The following is a 25,228-nucleotide window of genomic DNA, read 5'->3' as shown; positions in this document are numbered from 1 at the left end:
CCTAATACAATTGATCTCTTGGAAGCCGACGTACCCCTCATTGCATTAGAGGCAGTCTCAATACCAGAAACTTGGGTGTTCATGCTACGTTCCCCTGAGAATTCATCACCCCCTACATTTTCCAAAACAGCATACCTGTTTGAAATAGGTATATCCACAAAAGACTCCTGCCCTAGGTGCCTACCTCTCTTACCCTTCCTGGAGTTAACCCATCTATGTGACTGTATCTGAGACTTCCCCCCCCCTTCCTATAACTGCCATCCATCACACACTGTTGCTGTTGCAAATTCCTCATCGTTTCTATCTGTCTCTCCAACCGATCCACTCGATCTGATAAGATTCGTATCCAACAGCATTTGTGGCAGATATAATCCGCAATAACCCTTAAACTCTCTTTAAACTCCCACATCTGACAAGAAGTACATATCACTGCAAAGGCCATTTTTGCTTCTTCACAATCTCTTAATGTGGGAATATCCACTGTACACTTATCTAAAACATATAGCAAAGTTACGGTCTGGGCTACCTGCTTAAAAATGTTTTGAGTGGTCAAGACTGGTCCATAACACCCTTGAACTCATTCAATTCCATATAATAGGAGAACAAGTACTTGACTCAAAGTCCAGATATTCTACCCCCTTTGTTACAACTGTATCTGTGCAATTAGTAGAAAAATCATAATTTCAACCCCTTTGTACAGCATTTCCTAAATTCAACATTGGAAGTGAAGATAACAAGTATCTAAAAATATGAACGTGATAGGATGGGCTGCCTAGGAACATTCATTGCCACTGAATGTACATCTTGATGTTTGTCTAAATTACTGATATTGAATGGGGAAAGATGCCCACTTGAAGATGGGGAATAGCTTTATTGAACATTACACTGATACTAAGTTACTTATTTTAAGTTTCTGTGAGACCTCCAAACTAAAAAGAGTAAGTACACGTTACTGCTATTGAAACATTCTGTTGCACAACTTAGAGATATTTGACCAACTGGAATACGACAACACACTGGTTAGCTCCTCCCAGGGACCGTTGGTTATCTCCTAATGGACGAAGCTCATTTTGTGATGCCAGTTAACCTCTTCACAAACTGTCTAATATATTGAGTCATTGTAGAAAGTGTGAAAACTTTCACTTGATTTGAATAGGTTTCTGTTTGAGTTTCAGCCTCTTGGCATCTAGACCTCATAGTCTTATTTCCAAGTAGAGGTGTTGCATATGTCCTCACTAACACCCTTCACAGAAAGTTGTTTCACTTTCAGCTAAAGGAGACATTTTGTAAAGACCAACATTTGTAAATTCATCTGCGATAATACTGCATGATAATTGATGCCATGAACGCAGTGCCATGGGAGATTTGCACTATTGGGTATGGTTCAGTTACATAGAACATAGAACATAGAACATAGAAGAATACAGCGCAGTACAGGCCCTTGGGCCCTCGATGTTGCGCCGATCCAAGCCCAAACTGCCATCCATCACACACTGTTGCTGTTGCAAATTCCTCATCGTTTCTATCTGTCTCTCCAACCGATCCACTCGATCTGATAAGATTCGTATCCAACAGCATTTGTGGCAGATATAATCCGCAATAACCCTTAAACTCTCTTTAAACTCCCACATCTGACAAGAAGTACATATCACTGCAAAGGCCATTTTTGCTTCTTCACAATCTCTTAATGTGGGAATATCCACTGTACACTTATCTAAAACATATAGCAAAGTTACGGTCTGGGCTACCTGCTTAAAAATGTTTTGAGTGGTCAAGACTGGTCCATAACACCCTTGAACTCATTCAATTCCATATAATAGGAGAACAAGTACTTGACTCAAAGTCCAGATATTCTACCCCCTTTGTTACAACTGTATCTGTGCAATTAGTAGAAAAATCATAATTTCAACCCCTTTGTACAGCATTTCCTAAATTCAACATTGGAAGTGAAGATAACAAGTATCTAAAAATATGAACGTGATAGGATGGGCTGCCTAGGAACATTCATTGCCACTGAATGTACATCTTGATGTTTGTCTAAATTACTGATATTGAATGGGGAAAGATGCCCACTTGAAGATGGGGAATAGCTTTATTGAACATTACACTGATACTAAGTTACTTATTTTAAGTTTCTGTGAGACCTCCAAACTAAAAAGAGTAAGTACACGTTACTGCTATTGAAACATTCTGTTGCACAACTTAGAGATATTTGACCAACTGGAATACGACAACACACTGGTTAGCTCCTCCCAGGGACCGTTGGTTATCTCCTAATGGACGAAGCTCATTTTGTGATGCCAGTTAACCTCTTCACAAACTGTCTAATATATTGAGTCATTGTAGAAAGTGTGAAAACTTTCACTTGATTTGAATAGGTTTCTGTTTGAGTTTCAGCCTCTTGGCATCTAGACCTCATAGTCTTATTTCCAAGTAGAGGTGTTGCATATGTCCTCACTAACACCCTTCACAGAAAGTTGTTTCACTTTCAGCTAAAGGAGACATTTTGTAAAGACCAACATTTGTAAATTCATCTGCGATAATACTGCATGATAATTGATGCCATGAACGCAGTGCCATGGGAGATTTGCACTATTGGGTATGGTTCAGTTACTCATTAGCTGAACTTATCAAGCTGTTAAGATCCTATTGTAGACAATATTATTGATGTTTTTCATGAATTTTCATGTTGCACTGAATATTTGCTTTTTTCTGTTGTTTTATATTCCTCTTCAGCATTTCAAGCTGCTGGTTGATAAACTTAATGCCAAAGGAACAGGAGTTGTAACTAAAGCACTCATTGAGGCCTTCAGAGTCTTGAATAAGGTTTGCATATTTTTAGTGCTTTTTTCAATAATTGACTGGGATTAATGGGCAGTTGTGTTCTGTTGGGTCTCTGCATAATGTGAGTTAAAAAGCTTTTACTTTGATATTTGGTGATTTTGGGAACCGTTCGTGATGGTACAGCTTTAAAAGGTCTAAAGGGTTTAAAGTGTTGAATGGTGTTCTCAGGTACTTTGTTTTCTAATGTTCCCAGGCAACCTATCTTATCCGACTCGTATTTTTAGTTACTTGTTACCTTCATTTCCAATGTTGATTTTGGGAAATGCTGTACAAAGGGGTTGAAATTATGATTTTTCTACTAATTGCACAGATACAGTTGTAACAAAGGGGGTAGAATATCTGGACTTTGAGTCAAGTACTTGTTTTCCTATTATATGCAATTGAATGAGTTCAAACATATTATGGACCAGTCCTGACTCCTCAAAACATTTTTAAGCAGGTAGCCCAGATCGTAACTTTGCTATTTGTTTTAGGTAAGTGTACAGTGGATATTCCCAGAGTAAATTAACTGGTCCGACTGCCAAGTTTTAAACAACAGAACTTATTTCCAATATTATGGAATGAAACACAAAGAACAGAAAGTAGAATACCGTATAACTTATCCTATCCAAAAACCCAACAGATTATCCCAACTGAATGATGCTGTTCTGGAAATACTTGCAACAGTCCCAATAAACACACTCCTTAGCATAATGAGTATAAATGAAACAAACCAGGGCTTACAGGATTAAAGATAAAGAAAACGAGTACCTGGCTGGACTTGTCCCAGCAGCCTTTCTTCACACCCACTGCTGCTGAACTGAATCAAAACTCTAATCTAAACAAAGGCTAGCTACACAGTGAGCTGGCCACTCCCCTTTTATTGCCTTTTTTTAAGACATGAAAGCCTCAGGCCGGAGGCATTACCTGTTAGGGGTAAACAAAAAGGTCCCGAATAAACATTTCAAACCCAGCCTAGTTAGAGCCTGGCTAATTATCCCCTATGTGGGGAAAAAAAACTCAGGGCATAGTAACCCTGGAAAAGACCAGCATTGTGACAAAGGGACACGTTTATGAAGTTGTGGACCATTGTGCAATGGGTTTTTGGTGCAGTATAAAAAAAGTTAAACGGAGGTAGACCTGCCAATGCAGTATACACAGGAAACTTTTAATATGTCTTATAACCAGCACAGTACAACCAGATTGCATCTGTGCTTTGCTTGATTTATGTTTGGCTCCTTTAAATGTTAAAACTTATGTCTGCTTAGTTTTAATTTGGATTGGAAAGCCCATTTCTTTGTAAACTCCCTACTCCAGTCTATAATGTCCAGTCAGCTTCACTCATTTCATCGATGTTTCTTTGTAAAGTTCATTGAACCTTTTCGGCATCGAAGATCTGAAAGAAGTGAAGCAGCAGCAACAGAGGAAGGGTACTCAAATGGAACAAGAGACACAGGAAGTGGCCTTCAGCAGCACACTGAAGTCAACAAATTATACAGATCCACTCAGTGTAAAATGCCAGTGCTTCCTGAAGAAAAGTTTATGGATCATTCTTCCCACAGTCTGATATAAACACAATCTGTGAATGAACCTTTACCATCCTGAGTCACCATTATACTGAAGGACAGGATCCTAAAATGTAACATAAACACAACTATCCTTTTTAACTATATCCATTTTATTGTGCTTGTGTGGTTTCTGATGTATTCTTTAATTCCAGGGCTGAATTTTTGCCATACAGACGGAAAAGAGGAGCTGAGTCTGTCACATTAGAAATTTGCATATAGGGGTTGGGGAATCTGCTGATTTCCAAGTCAAGATTTTCCACAAGGTGAATTTTTAATTCCAATATAGATGAGCTTTCTGCCCACTTCGAGCCACTGTTGGCAAGAACAGAAGTGGACTGGATAGTGTGTGGGACTAATTTAGACTCCCCATGGCAGCTGTGACTGAGGTTGTTGATTGTCCGAAGAGCGAAATCTGCTGATTGTGCCAAAGTTATAAAAGCACCAGAAATTTAGAGACCTGTTACTGGAGTGCTTCTTCTCATTTCATTGATACTGAATCGAGTCTAATATTGGGGGCCATGAGAGGAAGGAAGTCCTCATCTGGCTGGTGGCAGGTGGAATTCACCTTGTGGTGCCTCTTAGTCCAACTTCATCTCCCTCTATCATTAATTCTTTCTCCTTTCTTATCACCTGCTCATGCTCTGCCCTCAAAAATTATCTCCTCCAAGACCTCACTATGCTCAAAACCCACTGCTGTTTGTAGGGCAATGCTCTATGGAGTGCATCAGACCACAACAATCCCAAAGATTCTGGCAGGGAGTGTATTGGACAGCAAAACTATTTGGTCCAGACTTTCATCTTTTGGAGTCAAATGCTGTTTGATTTTTTTTTTCAATTGAGCAGGTAGCATTGTATATGTTATCTTTGTGCCTCTGCCTGGGATGCATGTAGAGTGATGCTTTGCTATATTTTCAAGGGATATCCAACAGCCCTGGTATCCGTCGACAAGTCTTTAGAGTTTGAGGGGAATTCTGAGATAGTATGGACCAGTAGACGATGAAGGCTTCATGGCAGCTGCAAAGAAAATGACCGCTTGTAGAGGAAATGCCTCTTGTGCTCACAGACATTTTGGATTAAAGGAGCAGAAGCCCTTATTGTTGATGAACTCACTTTTCAATCCCTAGATGCCTTGGTCACATGGATACAATGAATGATACTCTGCAATTGGAGGAGGCATGAGTTGGGTGGGATGGCTGAGAAATCCACTTCCCTCTCTTCCTTCAAGGAATCTGACTGTCTGGCAAGGAATGTTCTGGCACAAAGGCCATCAGCAAGCAGCAAGACACTGTGGTGTGTACCTATTTACAGGATGCCACAAAGGTTTGCAGCTGATCCTTGAAAGGAACCAGTAAGGAAGAAGTTCAACACTGCACTTTGAAGGCTCTTGATTGGACTTGACAAATAGTGTTGTGAGGTGCAAATTCTTCAGTGAAGAAGCGATAGATCTCTGTAACCATCTACCTGGAAAATCAGTCTCCCGAGACACTCAGTCTCAGTCACCTCAAGATAGCTTCATCTTTGGCGGAAGATCTTGTGTAGAGGGAACAGCTTTCTTTTCCCTTTTCTCTCTCCTTTGCCCTCTTGAGGCCCAGGAGTTTCACAGTTCCCATAGAGTGTATTGTCTCTCTTTGTCACTGCGTGCAGAACCTGTCCAGCGGTAATGATAGTTGAAGCATTTAATTTGGACAGGTGGCTGCTTTGTTGCGATTGGCAGCTGTGCCTTTCCTCTTCTCCCCCCCCCCCCCCCCCCCCACCCCCCATGATTTGGAAAAGCCAGGATAATAACCATATTCAGTGTCTGAGTGCCAACTCTCTTCATCGCCTGCCCAAAACTAACCTTACCAAGTTCCAAGTCTAATTTGCCGTGTTGACCCTTGTGGGGCTAGGGTGATATCCTGGTGCAACCGTAATCAGACTCCCCACTCACCTCTTTTCAGTTAAGTCACTGATTTTGTTTGAGACTTTGGTGGGATCCAAGTAAAACCCCTATCCTGGGGGCTACAAAGTGATATGTAATACAATCACTAGCCTGCCCCACATTTCAAACAGCTACTTTATGGTTGCTATGCTCTGGTGGAAACTCAATATCATTCCCTGCATGAAAATCTGTACATCTACCCTCTAGCAGGACATGTACGACATTAATGTGACATTTTCCTTTGATAGCTGACTCTGTGATAAATTGCTGATATGGTGTCTGCTAGTGTTAAGTTGTACAACTAATTGGAATGATTTATTATTTTCCTGATGCAGAATTCATTTACACCGTACAGTTATTTTGAAATTGTTTATTCTTTTATGAAAACAAAATTTCTGTTTGTATCGTGTAGTCATTATTGATTTTTAAACTTTGACTCTCTTCAATTCTTGATGCTGCTACTAAAATCTACATTCCTTCTGTTAGTTTAATGAGACAGGACAAGGCAGCCTGTGTAACCAAGCCATCATGCTGATTACAGATGGTGCAGTTGAGGATTATGAATCTGTATTTGAACAATACAATTGGCCTGATTGTAAGGTATGTGCATATTTGAATGGTCTGTGCTATACTCATTGAAAGACAAACATAGCAAATCAACTACAGAAGTCAGTGGAGCCTTTATACATGTCAACACTATTGTGAAGGTGTAGAAGTAGCACAAGACTGTTTATTCCTTTCCAATGGTGGAGGCAAGAGAAATTGCCATTATTGCCAGTAAATGTTTCTGTCCATTTGCAAGACAACTTTCCACATTTTTATGTCCACGTTAGAAAGAATGGGTTGATTCCTTTTCATGCTTGAAATTTTAAAATGAAGTTAATATACTTATTGTATATTAGACTACATGTAGCTTGATATCAGAAACCAGTCCGCCAGATTCGTGAAGTCCACATTCGAAAGAATGGATCAATCCCTTTCCATCTCCGACTCCTCCATTGGCTGCAATATGCTTGAAAGTTTAGAAAGAAGGTAATGTATCTATTGTATATTAGATTAGATGTAGTTTGGTATAAGAAACCAGACAGCCAGGTTCCTTAACTCATAAATTAATAACCTAGGCTATTGCAAAAAAGACTGACTTAAGCAAATATACGATACAAAATGTAAAAAATTTAAAATCTGCACACACACACACACACACACACACACCTTTGAGTGCACATGTACACCCTTGTGTGGTGCACAAACCCTCCACTCATACCCATGTACATGCCCTCAAATTCATATATACATCTATGCCTGACGTGCCCTTGACCTTCACATGTTTCCACATCTGCACGTGACTCCGCACACCTGCTTCTGCATGCACTCACCCCTGCACTCTCTTAAAACTCTGCAGATTCATTTAAAAAGAATACTTGAATATTTTCCAAAGTCACTTTCCGCACACAAGTTGACATTGGGATTTTTTTCCTGGCTCAATTATGACTGGTTGAATTCTTGTTTTTTTATATATAACCAGTGTTGTAAATTCAACATTCTCCTTTAAGGATTCTCCACTTGCAGTAATGAGGCTTTCCTGTGAGTTTTCAACTCTCAAAGTTGGTGAGAGGGATTTCGGAGAAAGAGAGAGAAGGCAAGGATTCCTTCCCTTGTGGCAATTTTTCTCTGTACTTAAAACCAATATTTTTCTGTCTCAGAGACTGAGTCATGTGTCATCTCCTATGTATTGCTGACTTTGTGTCTCCATTCAATCAGCTTGTTCTTCACAAACATAAGCTTTGTTTGCTGCTATATCTAATTTCCTATGCTTTGCAATGTCTTTTTTTTTCTCAAAGTTCATGATAAATGTCCTATCAATGATATTTTTAAATTAATATTTTGTATAACATATCATTTTAATTTACGTCCACCAGAATTTCACATTTACGAATCCTCAATATTTCTTTAAGACTATTAACTAGTTTTAAACACAAGACATGCCAGTACTATGTCAGATGATAGCAGCTTATACTGTGAAATACAATGAGTTGGATATGCTTTTACATGGTCACATTATCCTGTTCAAATGGATGACAAATAGTGTCTGATGAGAAAGCTTGGAATGCAAGTGATATTGAAGCGATACACAGAAAGATGACTTTCATAGTTTACTTTGAAATGACTGTTCTTCAGGGACAAGAAAGTACAACCCAAAATGTACTATTCCTAGTGTGTGAACAGGCCAGTGCTCTAATGAGAGAAAAGAAAGAAGAAAAGATTTGGGGAGAATGAGGGTTATTTTCTTAATGAACTAATGTCAGTGTCTCCAGATTCCTGGGACAAAGAATTTGAGAGGAGATGTTAGCATCAAGTTTTTAAGTCCCGATGGAGAAAGCAGTGAGGCTGGCAGGCATTAATAATGGCATTGCTGGCCAGTGTACCAGTTTGTATCACCATGATATTTCTCATGAGAGGAAAGGTTGGAACTGGTAACCTGCCCAGTTAAGACATGAGGACAATTAATATTAACAAACTCATTGCTGACTTGTTATGGGCTTTTTTTTTTATTTTAATGGGGTGCATCAGGGACATGCTATATGTAGATTGAGAATAACATTAGGGTATACCATACTATCAACATAAGTGGACCAATGTAGAGAGTGTGGCTGAGAGGAACACTGAAGTTTTGACATGCAGGTCTGTATGGTGTGCCGTTGTTGGAGGGACACTTGGGGGTTAGATTTCCAAATAGTATTAGGAAGACAGCTGAACACATGAGGAAGACAGCAGCAGATAATTGGAATGCAACTCTTTGATCTTGGTCTGAGTGGCTTTGAGGAACAACATTCTCAAGAGCACAGTCCAATCCCTGGAGATAAGGAGTGCAGAGGAGAAGTACAATGGTCAGGAAGGCAACAGAGGTCATAGCCTCCCTGAACTACCTGGACATGTCAGAGAATCAGTATTGTAGGAAGCTGCACCTATAAATGCAACTGGTTCTTGAAATTTTTATCTTTGTGACAGATGAAATTGTACCTCTGAGCACAGCTCATTGTGCCATGCCATTAGTCATACAAGCTATTGTGTTCAGCTTCTTTGCCTCCAGCTCCTTCCAGTGATCAGTGGGGAATCATTGTGGCAGCTTGCAGGTCACTGATGCTTTATGTGCAAGAACTCGACACTACGTACAATATTAAACTGTTATAACCTAATTGGCATAAAGGAAGTGAATTTTATCTCTATTGAGATTTTCTCAGCTGCAGGGCATCAATCAATTGTGTCAAACTGGCCATCAAATCATGACTGACCATCTAATGGAATCATCAACAGGAAGGATTTGTACTCCAACCTCCCATCCCTGCAACTATTAAATTTCCTATGGGTATGCATATGCTGCAACTCTCCATTCCATCTCCTGAAATCAATGAATGAACTGTGAAGAGATTGCTACTCACCCCTTCACATGACCCTGAGGTGGAGGTGCTACAGCTGAAGTCATCTGCTCATAAAGGCCACCATAGAGCACACCATTGGCTTTCTGAAGATACAGTTTTGGTACCACAACCAATTGGGAGGCACCCTGCACTGCACATTGCTCAGCTGCTCCCCCCACATAGTCTTGCTTAATCACTTTTATGTAGTGTTTCCTTTAAAACCATGAATAAGAGAGGAGCCTGCTCGCTTGTCTCCATTTGAAACTGATGTTTAGTTGTCCTCTTCATGGAGCTGTCCTGGCCTCAATGTAGGGGTAGCAGCTCTTTCTGCGCCCCGCTGCAGAGATGGTTCTTCTGTTTAAAGGATTAAAGAGACTAACGATGATGATGCTCTGTTAGTTGTCGAACACTCATTCTCGTAGGTGACTGCTTCAACCCTTGATGTTTTGATTTCTGGAAGGAAGTACTATTTAACGTTCTAGCATCTCCTCCAAATATCTCTCTTCCACCAATGCCAATAACAGGTCCATTTGACATGTACTGTGTATAACAGTGCACTGCTGAGTGTTGCCAAACATAGCTCTCCCTGGGGCTGGCCACCTCTGGGGAGCTCATGCACTCAAAATCCCAAAATCTGACAATGCACACAAGCTGAGTAGATTGTTTAAATCTTAGCCATGACCCCAACTACCTTAGGTGCTCCAAAATGTTGGTACACATCTGTTGCTGTGGGTATAAGTCGATCCATCTTTCTTGTGACTGCCCAAATCCTGCATCTGCGCTTTGCTAACCAGACAGTTGAATTTATCCATCATCTTTTGAGAGCGACTACCCATAGCAACTTTTCATTCCATCATCTTCAGAAACAGACAGATGCCTTGTTTAGTGTATTGCTGATGGAGCAAGAATTTGGTCAGCTTCCATATGGTTCCATTCTAACCTATTAGTTTTCCTTCAGGACTCCCTAGGTGGATGGATTTGTGCTTCATACCTTTCAGAGTGGAAGTTACCATTGTAACTTGATATGAAGCAGAAGCATTTCTCAGGATTTCTAAGATTTGCTTTGGATTATATTTTCTGCAATCATACCCACCAGATGTAGAAGAGAGACCTGCACACAGTACGTATGGTCTGTCTAGGACATAACGTTGGGATGAATTTTCAGGCAACTTCACGGAGGATTTTTTCCATGAGCTGTAGCAAGTTTCCCGACACAGTTCTCTGCTGCTTCTCTCATTAAGGAGGCAGTATGCTTCCACAGCATTAGTCTTATGGTCTTGCACTCTCTTTTGCTCAGCAGTGGTGGAAGTGGGTGCATTTTCTGACATTCATGCTGAGAGCCATTTTTAAAGCCTAGATGTGCATCAGTTCAAATATTCCATGCCAGGCATAGCCCTTCACAGTTCCACTGTGTGAGAAAGGATATGACTGGCAGGCAATTTGGCACACTATTTCATGGACAAGGACCTGGACGTTCTGGTACATGGTGCATGAGAGACCTGGGCAGTACACTTTTTATTTTTCCTTAGGACCACAGAGGAGACCACAGCACCAAACGTTGCCTGCCTGTTCCGAAGCTATCACTTTGGTCAATATTGTTTCCATGATCTAGAAGAATGCACAGCAATACCACAAGAAGTTAACTCTCCTCTTGTCTCCGTTACCTTATATTCACTCTAGCACTGCCAACTGCACCCACTTCCACCAAGGTTCATGGTATACCACTCTCACTGTTGTATCCTCCATCCCCCTTCAATGGCTCTCACCAGCCCTACTCTCTCAAACTATTACCCCTAAATGCCCTCTATGCTTCCTAATCATTCATTCTGGACACCTTGCCGCTGTTTTCCCATCTGTAGCAACATCAATTGTTGTACCAGCCACTTTATCTCACTCAATCTGTGGCCTAGATTCATTCCAGAAAACAGTGACCACAGATTGGCAGGGGGCAAAATGGGTGATGGGGTGCCAATTATTTATCTGTTCATTCTGAGGAGAGAATGATTTCCTTTGTGGGAGGGGACACAAGCCATTCCAACCTCCATGTCCCTGCAAGCAAGTAAGATTCATTGTGATGTGCTATGTTGCTCTCAGATTGTCACCACTTTGGATTCTTTACATGCTCAAGCCTCTGACTCTATTGCACAACTTATTCCCCCTCTTGTCTTTTGCAGGTGGAAGATGCCACTCCTGTGGACATAATTCTTCCTCCACCTCTGAGGAAGAAATCATAGATTCCTCAAAAGGTGCACTGCCAAATCTGTCTCTTGTATCCTCTACCAGTCAGATACTGACACTTTGGTGGGTACATTAGCTAGAGTATCATTGGGACCACATTTTGGTAAACAAGTCACTGGCACATCTCTGCTGGCTGAGGAAGAAGGCCCTGGTCTCTGGTACTCAGAGGACTGCGAGAGACCAGACACTGACTCAGTCCCAGGCAGGAGAGGAAAGCACTTTGTGTCCAAACAAACACAGGAACAACAGGCAGGTTTGTTGAAGACACTTGGGAAATTGGATCTAAGGTTGGAGGAGTCCACTAATGCTGTCTGTACAGTGTTGCCTCTGGTATGTATACATTTGTCTCCATGGACAGGTTGGCAGTTGCCGTGGAGAGCCAGGCTCCGCAGAAAGCGCATCGAAGGTGACAGGGGGTGAGGGTGTTCGACCTAATTTCAGGTGCCCATTCTACCAAGGAGACAAGGTAGTACCAGTATGAATGCATCTGTAGGAGGAATCACATACAGACTCCTTGTTAGTCCTGGGCATGTGATCTTCGCCAGTTTGTTATGGCTACAGCTGATAACAGATACTCAACCCAGCTTTATTAGCTATGTCATATCCCTATAGTGGAAGATTATAAATATGGTAGAATCAATTACATTTCTGGTCCAGCATCCATAAGACCAACAAAAGGTAAAATTGTATCTAACAGCATGTTACAATTATTTAGAGTTCAATATGTGAAGAAGGCAGCTCCAAACCGTTTGCAGCTTATGAGACCTTGCAATGTATTTGCAATGAATTGTGGAAAGCAGGTGGACCTATTTAAGTCACCAGTAATGATGCCTGTTTCAGACATGATGTGGATTAATTATAATTACCAATAACAATATTTATCAATATTTGGATAAGGATGGAAGGCAAGACAGTGCTCTTGAGATGGAGTTATAAACTCAGCCTGTTAATCTAAGAGAGCCCCGAATCCCTTGCTCCTTTCTGCTTTGTACTCCCTGTCAACCTCATCAGGTTTCACTATCCCCACAGTAACTACCTTTCATTTAACTGCCCACTTTATCTCCTGAGCTCCAGGTCTACAGTTTTGTTATGCTAAGCATCATGACGCACTGCTTCCCCGCACACCACCACATCCCTCATTACCCCATCAATGTCATAGTTACCATAGACTGCCCCCTTTTAGTAGTATCCTGTGCCCTCTATTGTCTCCTACCCTGATATGTTGAGTTACTCCCTACCCCACCCCCCCCAACACTTCATGACTATTGTCCTCTTTGCATTCTAACTTGCTGTCTCCAAACCCCATTTTCCCAACTTCGCCAGGGCTGTGAGCCCTGATTATGCTCTTGACTTTCAATGAATGAACTCCAACTTATTATGGCTCACACTTAACTGACTTAGAATGTAAGCCCTAATTGTTTATGGCCCAATTCCATGATTGATCTATGTGCAGCTCCTGACTGATTTTACCACTAATCCCAGGGCTAAATGTAGCCCACTTGCCAAGAAGTAACGACAGATTCCCCCACCTAATTGACTCAAGTGGTCAACTGACCATGTCCAAATCTCTGGACTGAGATTCACATGGACTGTACTGACACTCCCTGAAGGACCTATGTCCCTTTGAATGGACTTGAATGAATACTCCACCTAAACTTTTAGACAAGGCCATTTGGTTTAGGTGTGATATTCATATGACATGATTAGATTACTTTACTTTGGCCCAACAAGTCCTCACCGACCCTTCGAAGAGCAACCCACCCAGAACCATTCCCCTACATTTACCCCTTCACCTATCACTACGGGCAACTTAGCATGGCCAATTCACCTAACCTGCACATTTTTGGACTGTGGGAGGAAACCGGAGCACCCGGAGGAAACCCACGCAGACACTGAGAGAACATGCAAACTCCACACAGACAGTTGCCTGAGGTGGGAATTGAACCCAGGTCTCTGCCACTGTGAGGCAGCAGTACTAACCACTGTGCCACCATGCCGCCCAATGATGCATCAGTATCATGTCTATTTCCTTGATTGTTCATTGCAGACACACATGACAAGTTGTCTATGCTAAAAGATAAGGTAAGCTGGAACATGTGAGCCTGTAAATTCTGAATGATGCAACAATACCCAAAAAGGTAAGGCAAGGCAGAAATGCTGTGAGCATCCAAGTAGGCACAAAGTGAGTGTATGTGAAGAAAATGAAAAAATAGCCTTTAAATGTCTCCTGTTCTGATGCATGAGATGGACGTGGGTCTTGTGTGCCAAGTAGCCTGACAGCAGCATTACAGTGTAAGGTGTCAGTGAACTCCAAAATGCAGCATTCTAGGGTGAACTGTATAAGTGAGTCCAGGAAGTCCCATGATGATGTGCCAAGACCAGTGCTTTGCTAATGTCACTCCCTGGATGGAGGGTGCAGGCAGTTGCTGCCATTGGAATGTGACCTGAGATGTTGGGGAATGATAACCAAGGTGGATGTCCAGAGAAGATGCCAATGAGGTGTTCACCTCTCTATGTATGCACCATGCCTCAAAAAATGTTTGAGAACTATAAAGCTGCGTCCAAGAGCGCAGTGAAAATATTAAACACAAGTTTTGTCAATCATTGATTCATTTATTTCCCCAATGCACATTGCCTTCAATCATTCTCTTTCCTAAATGTGTTCTCCTTACTTATTACCAAGGCTGTAGTTTCTAGTTACAGTCCACTTTCTAGACGATTATCATGTCTGAGAATAGCCAATTTTGTCAATGTGTGACACTTTACAGGGCTACAATGTAATATTCTTTCCCAGTCAGTAGAATTTCATTTTAATATGCTATCAGAATTTGGATGAAAGCATGATGACAACTGAATCTTTCTTTTGAGGGTTTTCAGTAGAATGATTAGTCATTGTTGTGGTTAGCATCCTTTGTTAGGTAGTCATTCTGTTTACCAAATAATAATGGTAACTGGTATAAGATGAAATTATTATTGCAGCTCTGGAATTATGCATTTACTTTGATATTTAGTCCAAAATTACTTGTGTGTTAACATAAAGGACTCCTTCCTATTTATAAGATTATTGGTATGATTTTAGAAGTTCCTTTTGTGATTTTAGATATTTTCTAATCCACTACATTAGAGATGTAATTATATACCTTAAAACCAGGTGAGATTTGAAACCAAATCTGCCAGCGCAGAGGTAAGGACACTACTACCGCGCTACAAAACACTCCCCTTTGTGATTTTAAGCTTAATAATTTGGAGAAAACAAAATTGTAACAATGCTTTGCAGATGGCTTGCTGGACTCAAAGCATTAACTCTGATTTCTCCCCATGGATGCTGCCAGAACTGCTGAGATTTTCCAACAATTTCTGGTTTTGTTTCCAATTTCCAGCATATGCAGTTCTTTCAGTTTTTTGTAACAATTCTTAACTGTCATTGGCATAATGTGGAATTCAAGATCAAAATTAAAGAATTAGCAGAGCAAGTTTGACTTTCTAAATTTGGAGAATTAGAGAACTTTGGAGAACTTTGGAGAATTTTGAGAATTAGTTTCTTCCTTTTCTTTAATTTTTAACTCTTCAACAAAATGATCATCACAGCACACATATCCCTTGACTTTATCATTAAAGGATTTTTGCAATGAATTCCACTTTACTTACTTTGGCAGGTGCGTGTATTTACATATCTGATTGGCCGGGAGGTAACATTTGCAGAATATGTTAAATGGATAGCGTGTAACAATAAAGGTAAGAAACTTGTTTAAAAATGACTATTTTACTTCTCTTGCAGAGTACAGTAGCATAAAGATTACTTTAGTGTTTTAGTAATCCAGAGGCTTGAACTAATGATTCAGTGACATGAATTCAAATCTCACCGTGGCAGCTGGGAATTAAAATTAAAGAAATGTTTAAAAAGCTAGTAAAGGGAAGAACAAGCATTATGCAACTAGATTGTTGTAGAAACCCAAACAGTGTACTAATGTTCTCCAAGAAAGAAACCTGTTGTCCTTACTGATCAAGCCTGTACATGACTCTAGATTCACAGCAGTGGGGTCAATTCTTCACTGCCTGCTGAAATAACCCTGTAAATCACTTTGTTATATTTAAGATGACAGCTATCTTCAAGGGAAATTAGGGATAACACTCAAATGAATTAATTACGAAAGGTCAGTTGTAGGTAGACATTTGGAATTAATAACACTTCTAAACTGTAAAATTATTAGAAGTAGGTCTCAAATTTGTTTACTTGTTCTTTTAAAGGTTTTATTTCAGTGACTCTAGAACAGACCAGGAGCAAAAGTCCAAAAATTATATTCCTCAATCTCTGATTTCCTATTCTGTAAATTTTAATATGCACAAAATCATGGTGAGCAATTTCTTGGGCCCCAGCTTACACCCCACAAAATTATTGCATTTATAGAATGTGGAACATAGAAAAGTATAGCACGGAACAGGCCCTTCGGCACATGATGTTGTGCCGAGGATTATTCCTAAGCTAAAACAAAATAACCTAACCTACCCACTCCTCAATTCACTGCTGTCCATGTGCATGTCCCGCAGTTGCTTATTTTCCCTAATGATTCTGCTTCCACCACCCCCACTGGCAACGCATTTCATGCATTCACAACTCTCTGCGTAAAGAACCTTCCTCTCACATTCCCTCTATACCTTCCTGCTAATATCTTAAAACTATGATGCCTCATGCCAGTCAATCCTGCCCTGGGGAAAAGTCTCTGGCTATTGACTCCATCCATGCCTCTCATTACCTTGTATACATTGATCAGGTCACCTCTCTTCCCCTTTCTCTCCAGAGGGAAAAGTCTGAGCTTAGTCAACCTCTCTTCATATGACAAGCCCTCCAGTCCAGAAAGCATCCTGGTAAACCTTCTTTGCACCCTCTCCAAAGCCTCTGTATCTTTTCTATAATGGGCAACCAGAATTGGACACAGTTTTCCAAGTGTGGTCTCACCAGGGACTTGTAGAGATGCAGCAAAACCTTGCGGCTCTTAAACTTGATCCCCCTGTTAATGAAAGCCAAAACGCCATATGCTTTCTTAACAACCCTATCCACTTGGGTGGCAACTTTGAGGGATCTATGCACTTGATCACCAAGATCCCTCTGTTTTTTCACACTGCCAAGAATCCTGTCTTTAATCCTATATTCAGCATTCAAGTTCGACCTTCCAAAATGCATCACTTACCATTTACCTAGGTTGAGCTCCATTTGCCATTTCTCAGCCCAGTTCTGCATCCTGTCAATGTCATGTTTCAGCCTGCAATAGCCCTCAATACTATCAACGGCACCTCCAACCTTTGTGTCATCGGCAAATTTACTAACTCGCCCCTCAACCTCCTCATCCAAGACATTTATAAAATCTACAAAGAGCAGAGGCCCAAGAATAGGGCCCTGTGGGACACCACTCATCACCAACCTTCACGCATAATACTTTCCATCTACAGCCACTCTCTGCCTTCTGTCGGCCAACCAATTCTGAATCCAGATAGCCAAATCTCCCTGTATCCCATATCTCCTGACTTTATGAATGAGCCTACCATGGGGAACCTAACCAATTGCTTTGCTGAAGTCCATATACACCACATCCACTGCTTGACCTTCATCGACCTGTCTCGTCGCCTCCTCAAAGAACTCAATAAGATTTGTGAGGCATGACCTGCCCCTCACGAAGCCATGCTGACTGCCTTTAATCATGCTCTGCTTTTCCAAATAGTCATAAATCCTGTTCCTCAGAATTATTTCCAAAACCTTGCTGACCACAGACATAAGACTGACTGGTCTGTAATTGCCAGGGATTTCCCTATTCCCCTTCTTGAAAAGAGGAACAACATTCACATCCCTCCAATCCTCTGGTACGCCTCCCATGGAAAGTGAGGAAGCAAAAACCTTCTCCAGCGACTTAGCAACCTCTTTTCTTGCTTCCCGGAGCAACCTAGGATAAATCTGGTCTGGCCGTGGGGACTTATCAATCTTAATATTTGCTGAAATTTCCAGCACATCAACTTCATCAATCTTGATCTGTTCAAGCCTGTTTCCCAGCTCCTCAAAATTCTCATTCACAAAAAGGTTGTTTTCCTTAGTGAAAACTGAAGCAAAAAACTCATTTAGGGCTTCCCCTATCTTCTCAGACTTCACACACAAGTTCCCTACGCTATCTCTGAGTGGCCCTACCTTCTCCCTGGTCATTCTTATATTCCTCACGTATGAGTAAAATGCCCTTGGGTTCTCCCTAATCCTTCCTGCCAATCCTATTTCGTGCCCCCTTCTGGCTCTCCTCAGTCCATTTCTGACCTCCTTTCTAGTAAACCTGTAATCCTCTAAAGCTGTGCTAGATCCTTGCTTCCTCCACATTACGTAAGCTGCCTCCTTCCTTTTGACGAGAAGCTCCTCTGTTCTCATCACCCAAGGCTCCTTGCCCCTTCTTACTTGTCTCAGAGAAACAAATTTCTGCATCACTTGCAACAACTGCTCCTTAAATAGTCTCCATATGTCTGCTGTGCCCTTTCCATGGAACAATTGTTCCCAATCTGTACTTCCCAACTCTTGTCTGATAGCGTCATAATTTCCTTTTCCTCAATTAAATATCTTCCCTCGGTAACTGCACCTTTCACTCTCACAGTGTGAGGCTGTTGTGGTCACTGTCACCAAAGTGTTGTCCCAACACGGGATCTGACACTGTCCTGGCTTGTTGCCAAGCACCAAATCCAAAATGGCCTCTCCCCTCGTTGGTCTGTCTACATACTGATTAAGGAAACCCTCCTGAACACACCTGACAAAAACGGCTTCATCCAAACATTTGTGCTAAGGAGGTTCCAGTCGATATTGGGAAAGTTGAAGTCACCCTTAACAACAACCCTGCTATATCTGCAGTTTTCCAAAATCTGCCAGCCTGAGTTCTTCGATCTCCCTACTGCTATTAGGGTGTCTGTAGAAAACCCCCAATTCGGTGGCTGTTCCCTTGCTGTTCCTAACTTGCACCCATACTGACTCAGTAGACAAACCTTCCTCAACAACCTTCATTTCTGTAGCTATTATGCACTCGCTGATTAGCAATGCCACGCCCCTCCTCTTTTTCCACCTTCCCTGTTCTTTTCAAATGTTCTAAACCCTGAAATATCTAGCAACCATTCCTGCCCCTGTGAAACTCAAGTCTCCGTTATGGTCACAACATCATAATCCCAAATACTGATCCATGCTCTAAGTTAATCACTTTTATTTCTGACACTCCTTGCGTTAAAGCAGACACACTTTAACCCATCCCTTTGTTTCATCACGTGAAAAAATGTTCCTGATAGATTCACTACATCCTGTCACTGCCCCCATCTACAACTACCCCTCTCAGATATGTTGCTATGGTTCCCACCTCCCTGCCAAACTAGTTTAAACCCTCCTGAACCACACAAACAAATCTCCCACCCAAGACATTTGTGCCCCTCCAGTTCAGGTGCAACCCGTCCTTCATGTACAGGTCCCACCTTCCCCAGAAGGCATCCCAATGGTCGAAGGATCTGAAGCCCACCCTCCTGCACCAGCCTCACAGCCATGTATTAAGCTGCAATCGCTGACTGTTCATCACCTCACAATCTCGTGGCACTGGTAGCAAACCTGAGATCGCTACTCTACTTGTCCTGCTCTTCAGCTTCCAACCTAGCTCTCTGTAGTCACTTTTCAGATCCTCAATTCCTTTCCTGGCTATATCATTGGTGCCAATATGTACCACGATTTCTGGCTGCTCACTCTCCCCCTTCAGAATCCTGTAAACCCGATCGGCGACATCCTGGATCCTGGCACTGGGGAGGAAACATAGCTTCCGGGAGTCCTATTCCTGACCACAAAATGTCCTGTCAATCCATCTAACTATTGAGTCCCCTACCACTAGCGCTTTTCTATTCTCCTCCCTTCCCTTCTGAGCCTCAGTGCCAGGCTCAGTGCCACTGACCTGACAACTATGGTAGGTTGTCCCCACCAGCAGTATCCAAAATGGTATACTTATTGCTGAGGGGAACGGCCACAGGGTATCTCTGCTCTATCTGTTGCTTCCCTTTCCTACCCCTGACAGTAACCCAGCTGTCCTTATCCTGTGCCTGGGGAGTGACCACCACCCTGTACATCCTCTCAATTTCTCCCTCCGTCTCCCGGATGAGCCTCAGTTCATCCAGCTCCAGCTCCAGTTCCCTAACTTGGTTTTTGAGGAGCGGGAGTTGGATGCACTTCCCGCAAATGTGGTTGGCAGAGACATGTGTTGTGTCTCTCACCTGCCACATTCTGCAGGAGGAACATGCAACTGCCCTATCAGCCATACCCTGCTAATCTGAAAGCTCACACAGGACTAAACAAGGAAGAAAAGAAAAGACAAAAAAGAAAACCTGAGAACTTACCAAGTTTACAGGCTCTTAGTAGGGTTAGAGGAGGTGGGTGAGAGGGAGGCCGTACGGTGTAGGGTCCCAGGTTTAGATCTCAACCACTTAACTTCCCTCTCTTCTCTCCGTTCTCTGTCGTCGCCGCTCTGTACAAAATGGAGGCCCAACTCTCGAGGTAAGTCCCTTTCTAAGTGGGAAAAACTGACTTACCCAGCAGCCCTCACTTCTCTCTGCCCCTCTCTCCTTGCTGCTCTGTTCAAAATGGAGGCCCGACTCCATTTTCAGCCCTGTAAACATACACAATGTACTGTAAATGGACAGGTGTTTGGAAGGTGTGCAAATAAAACAGCCAGAAATAATTATAAATGCTTCTGCTTGTTAGTGGGTTAGAACAGTACTGATAGGATGCGAAGATGCACAGACCATGAAGGCTGCATATTCTATCCCTTCCATTTGCCCAGCTCTGCCAACTCTGCTTAAAGAAAGAAAACTGGGATCTTCCTTGCCTGTGTTTTGAAATGTAGTAAAATCTAATACAATTTATAAAATACAAATACTCAGCACCTTTTCTTTAGAATGGTGTTGCAGCTATGGATTTGTGTCCCATTTTTTTCTGTTTTCAGTTGTGTTGTTGATTGGAGAAAGCAATAAGAGGGAAAATACTTTGCTAAAGTGAAGAAAATAAAATCAGTAGACTAGTTGGTGCATATTTTCAAAGGAGTTGGCTGTTTAGTTGCTCAGTTCTGTCACTCAATAAATGGTAGTTGACTTGTGATCTATCTCCACAACCTGTTTTGGATAATCACCAATACTCTAAAACCTAGAATCAACAAAACTTAAACACAAGTTAACAGTCAAATTGTGGTCAAACTATAGTTACACATTAACTGGCAGATACAAATAAGACACATCTTGAGTTGGCTCAGCAGTCCACCCAGTCTGCTTTGCCATGAGGTGACCATTAACAGAGCCAAGTGGCTACTCACCATCCACCCCAAGTCCTGCTTCTAGAGGTAGGATGGAGAAGGTGGTGGCTGCCTGTGATATTTTCACAACCTATCTGACTGCGTTCCTGGGAGAGGTGGGCCCTCAATTCAATATCACCATCTCCATCATTCCTTCATACATTCAATTAGTGTCCTTTCAGATGTCTGGCACTCAGATCGCATTCCCTTTTGTAAATACTGACACAAATTAAGTATTCAAAATATTTGGAATTTTCTTTTTCTTGATAACATCATCATAAATGGGTTTCAAGGAGAAATATTGCTCCAGACTGAACTTCTTTTTGTCCTAATATGTGGTGTAGTAGCAGCATCTCTGGACTAGTAATCCTGAGGACCAGAATAATAGTCTGGGATCGTGTGTTCAAATCCTACAATGGCATATAGTGGAATTTGAATTCACTTAATAAATCTGTAACTAAAAGGTATATACAGTAATGGGAACCATAGTTAACTGTTGAAAAAACTCATTTGGTTCAGTCGTAACCTGTAGGGAAGGAAAGTTGCAGTCCTTGCACACTCCAGACTATGAATTACTTGAGGCCCATAGTGATGTAGTTGACACTACCCTCTGAAATGGCCCAGCAAGTCCCTCAGACCAGTTGTAGTTTGGGATAGATAACATTTATCAAGACAAAATAGTTATTTTTCACAAGAAAACACCGCTAGTGCTCTTTCTTAAACTTTAGGAGGATAATAATCAATATGCTGAGAAATGTAGAGCCTTTGCTACTTTAAATTCTAGCAGTGATGGTATTCCTATGCAATCCTCTCCCCCACCCTGAGCATTTCAGTTCAATCTAAACAGTTAAACAATTCAAATGCACAAATTCAGTAATATAAAGAAGACTGAGATGAGAATTTGGTTGAACAGAGAACTGATTTTTTTGGTGGATTATTTTAATTTTTATTTATAACCATAATACAAATTAAAAATGGCTTTAGCTTTATTATTGAAAGTATGCATAAACTGAGTGCAAATATTCAGTCACTGTGCTGAAGAAAATCACACGACCAGTCACAGTAAACATTAGCTTCAGCAGCAAGCACTACTTTTGGTTTAAAAACCGAAAGAACTGCGGATGCTGTAAACCAAAATTAGTTCTGAAGAAGGGTCACCGGACCCAAAACATTAACTCTGATTTTCTTCACAGATGCTGCCAGACCTGCAGTTTTTATTACCTTTTTTTTGTCCATTTTACCTTCTTGTGTCATTATTAAAGTGAACTCACAATTATCTGTCACTCAATTTCAGGATATTATACTCATATCTCAACATTGGCTGATGTTCAGGAGAATGTCATGGAATATCTTCATGTTCTCAGCCGCCCAATGGTTATTAGTCATGATCATGACATTATATGGACAGAAGCATACATGGACAATGCTGTAAGTTTCCTGTTAAACAATTGTTCTGAAATTTCTTTTGTACAATCAGATAAATGTGAATATTTGAATGTGACTTTGTACAGGTACATGTAATTCATTTTAAAAACTTAAAGGCTTTTAATTTATTTCATAGGATCATAGAACCCTATATTGCAGAAAGAGGCTATTTGGTCCATCAAGTCTGCACTTAACCTCTGAGGCACCCACCTGGGCCGACCCATCCCCATAAAGCTGAATTTCCCATGGCTAGTCCACCTAGCCTGCACATCCCTGGACACTTGGGGCAATTTAACATGGCCAATCCACCTGACCTACACACCTTTTGGACTGAGGGAGGAAGCTGGAGCACCCGGCAGAAACCCATACAGACATAGGGAGAACATGAAATCTCCACATAGACAGTCACCCAAAGCTGGAACTGAACCTGGGTCCCCAGTGCTGTGAGATAGCAGTGCTAACCATTTCTTCTCATAAATTTATGTGAATTCATCGTGATCTACAATACATTGTAGGTATTGGGTCTGTTATTTCTACTGAAACAGGAAACACAAGCAGTTTGGTCAGAAGAGTCAAATCAGAGGTAGAATTCTCAATTATTCTACTATATTTAGTTATCAATAATGGATAATGATCCTAGAACCCTCATCAACCTATATTGTATCTGCATCTTGGTTCAACTGATTGACCAACTTTTAGTTTGTGCTGTAATTTTGTTGTCCTGGGCCGCCATTGCTGCCAAATCCAAGCCACCTAACACCTGGAGGAAGAATGTCTTATCTTCTGTCTTGGAACCTTCCAACTACATGGCATCAATGTTGACTTCACCAGTTTCCTCATCTCCCTTCCCCCCCCATCTCATCGCAGATCCACCCTTCCAACTCTGCACTGCCCTTTTCAACTGTCCCACCTGTCCATCTTCCTTCCCACCTATCCGCTCCACACTCCCCTCTGACCTACCACCATCGCTCTCTACCTATCGCCTTCCCAGTTACCTCATCCCCATCCCCACCCCACACTCCTATTTATCTCTCAGCCCCCTTCCACCCACCACATTGCCGATGAAAGGCTTATGTCCGAAATGTTGATTCTCCTGCTCTTTGGATGCTGCCTGACCTGCTGTGTTTTTCCAGCGCCACACTTTTTGACCGTAATATTGTTGTGCTCTCCATTGCCAAATGTTTTGTACAATCAACCAGCTAAAAGAAACAAGCTTTATCCATATGCTGTTAAATTATTTTTAGCTCTCACTAAAACTTAATATGAAGCTAATTGTGGGAGGAGCTGTTTTTTGCAGGATAACGCTGAATATTAATGAAATAGATGCTAATATTTGTAATGAAATATCTAACTTGGTGGTGACCCAGATTCTGCTATAAATCTATTCACTTTTTAAATCCTTTCCATTTTCAGTAGGTAAAACCTGATACAAAACAATTAAGCTGATGCACTGTGGAAATTAAAAACATGGCCTTGAGACATATATGGAAACCAGGGAGAAAGGAAAGAAAAGAAAGGAAAACAACTTTTGCTCACTCTTGTTATATAGCCCTTCTAATTCTTCCCCATCCTGTTAAATTATTGCATCCATAGAGCTTCCAAAATCAATGTAAACAGTTTTCATTTTTTAATGCTTTTTAAAATTGAAATCTTTGTATAAATCTCAATCTAAGGTTGAGGGTGAGGGCAAATATGCGCTGCTTTCATGCATTTACCAGATTGTCTATTATTACTTGAACTACTCCTCTTCCAAGTTCTCAATTTGGGCAGGGTCATGCACCCTAGAAGGTTCTGTTAATAATACTGAAACGGCTTCTCCGAGAGAAATCCATTAAGGCATTTGGAGCATGTTTTGAATGAAATTTCAAGGATATGTTTGAAGCTTTTAGACCTCCGACATGGAAGGGGAAACAAGCAGAAAATTCCCCATGCCTTTCTGACCTAAATTTGGGATAGCACCGAAGCAGGATAGAGTTCTGCTTATCTAATGTCAATTATTGATAAGCCAGAATTCTTTTCAGTGTTTTACCAGTGAGCTTGCAAACATGAAAAGTCTTATCATTAAACATAGTAGTTTCCAGAATGGAAGAGAAAACCTTGGAATTTATTTAAGAAACAAGTGGTGCAACAAATAGGTTGTAGCCATTCTGGATACATGTGAATTTACAGACATATGAAATCATTGCAGAAGTAGGCCATTTTGCCCCTCAAACTTGCATTGCCATTCAATAAGATTGTGACTGATTCTAATTCCACATTCTCATCCACCCCTGATAAACCTTGATTCCTTGGTCTAACAAGAATCTACCCACCAATGTCTTAAAAACAGTCAATGATCCTGCCTCCACGAATTAGAAAGGGAGGCAAAAGAGGAGGGGGAGTGGTATTTTTTATAAGGGATAGCATTACAGCTGTGCTAAGGGAGGATATTCCCAGAAATACATCCAGGGAAGTTATTTGGGTGGAACTGAGAAATAAGAAAGGGATGATCACCTTTATTGGGATTGT

General features: G+C 41.3%; 1 protein-coding gene across 10 annotated transcripts in view; it reads left to right on the top strand.

The window, feature by feature from the left end:
- The window catches only part of LOC122559589 (voltage-dependent calcium channel subunit alpha-2/delta-4-like), a 483,398-nt gene that overhangs the window by 106,329 nt on the left and 351,841 nt on the right, over positions 1–25,228 (top strand). For all 10 annotated transcript variants that reach the window (XM_043709329.1, XM_043709326.1, XM_043709324.1 and 7 more), the window contains exons 10-13: positions 2,737–2,826; positions 6,796–6,909; positions 15,623–15,701; positions 22,590–22,723. In XM_043709329.1, coding sequence (XP_043565264.1) covers positions 2,737–2,826; positions 6,796–6,909; positions 15,623–15,701; positions 22,590–22,723 — 417 coding nt within the window. The remainder of the gene's footprint in view (positions 1–2,736; positions 2,827–6,795; positions 6,910–15,622; positions 15,702–22,589; positions 22,724–25,228) is intronic.

The sequence above is a fragment of the Chiloscyllium plagiosum genome, chromosome 19, assembly GCF_004010195.1.
Source record: "Chiloscyllium plagiosum isolate BGI_BamShark_2017 chromosome 19, ASM401019v2, whole genome shotgun sequence".
Taxonomy (NCBI): Eukaryota; Metazoa; Chordata; class Chondrichthyes; order Orectolobiformes; family Hemiscylliidae; genus Chiloscyllium; species Chiloscyllium plagiosum.
The sequence above is the reverse complement of the archived record's forward strand: the minus strand, read 5'-3'. Positions and strand labels throughout refer to the sequence as shown.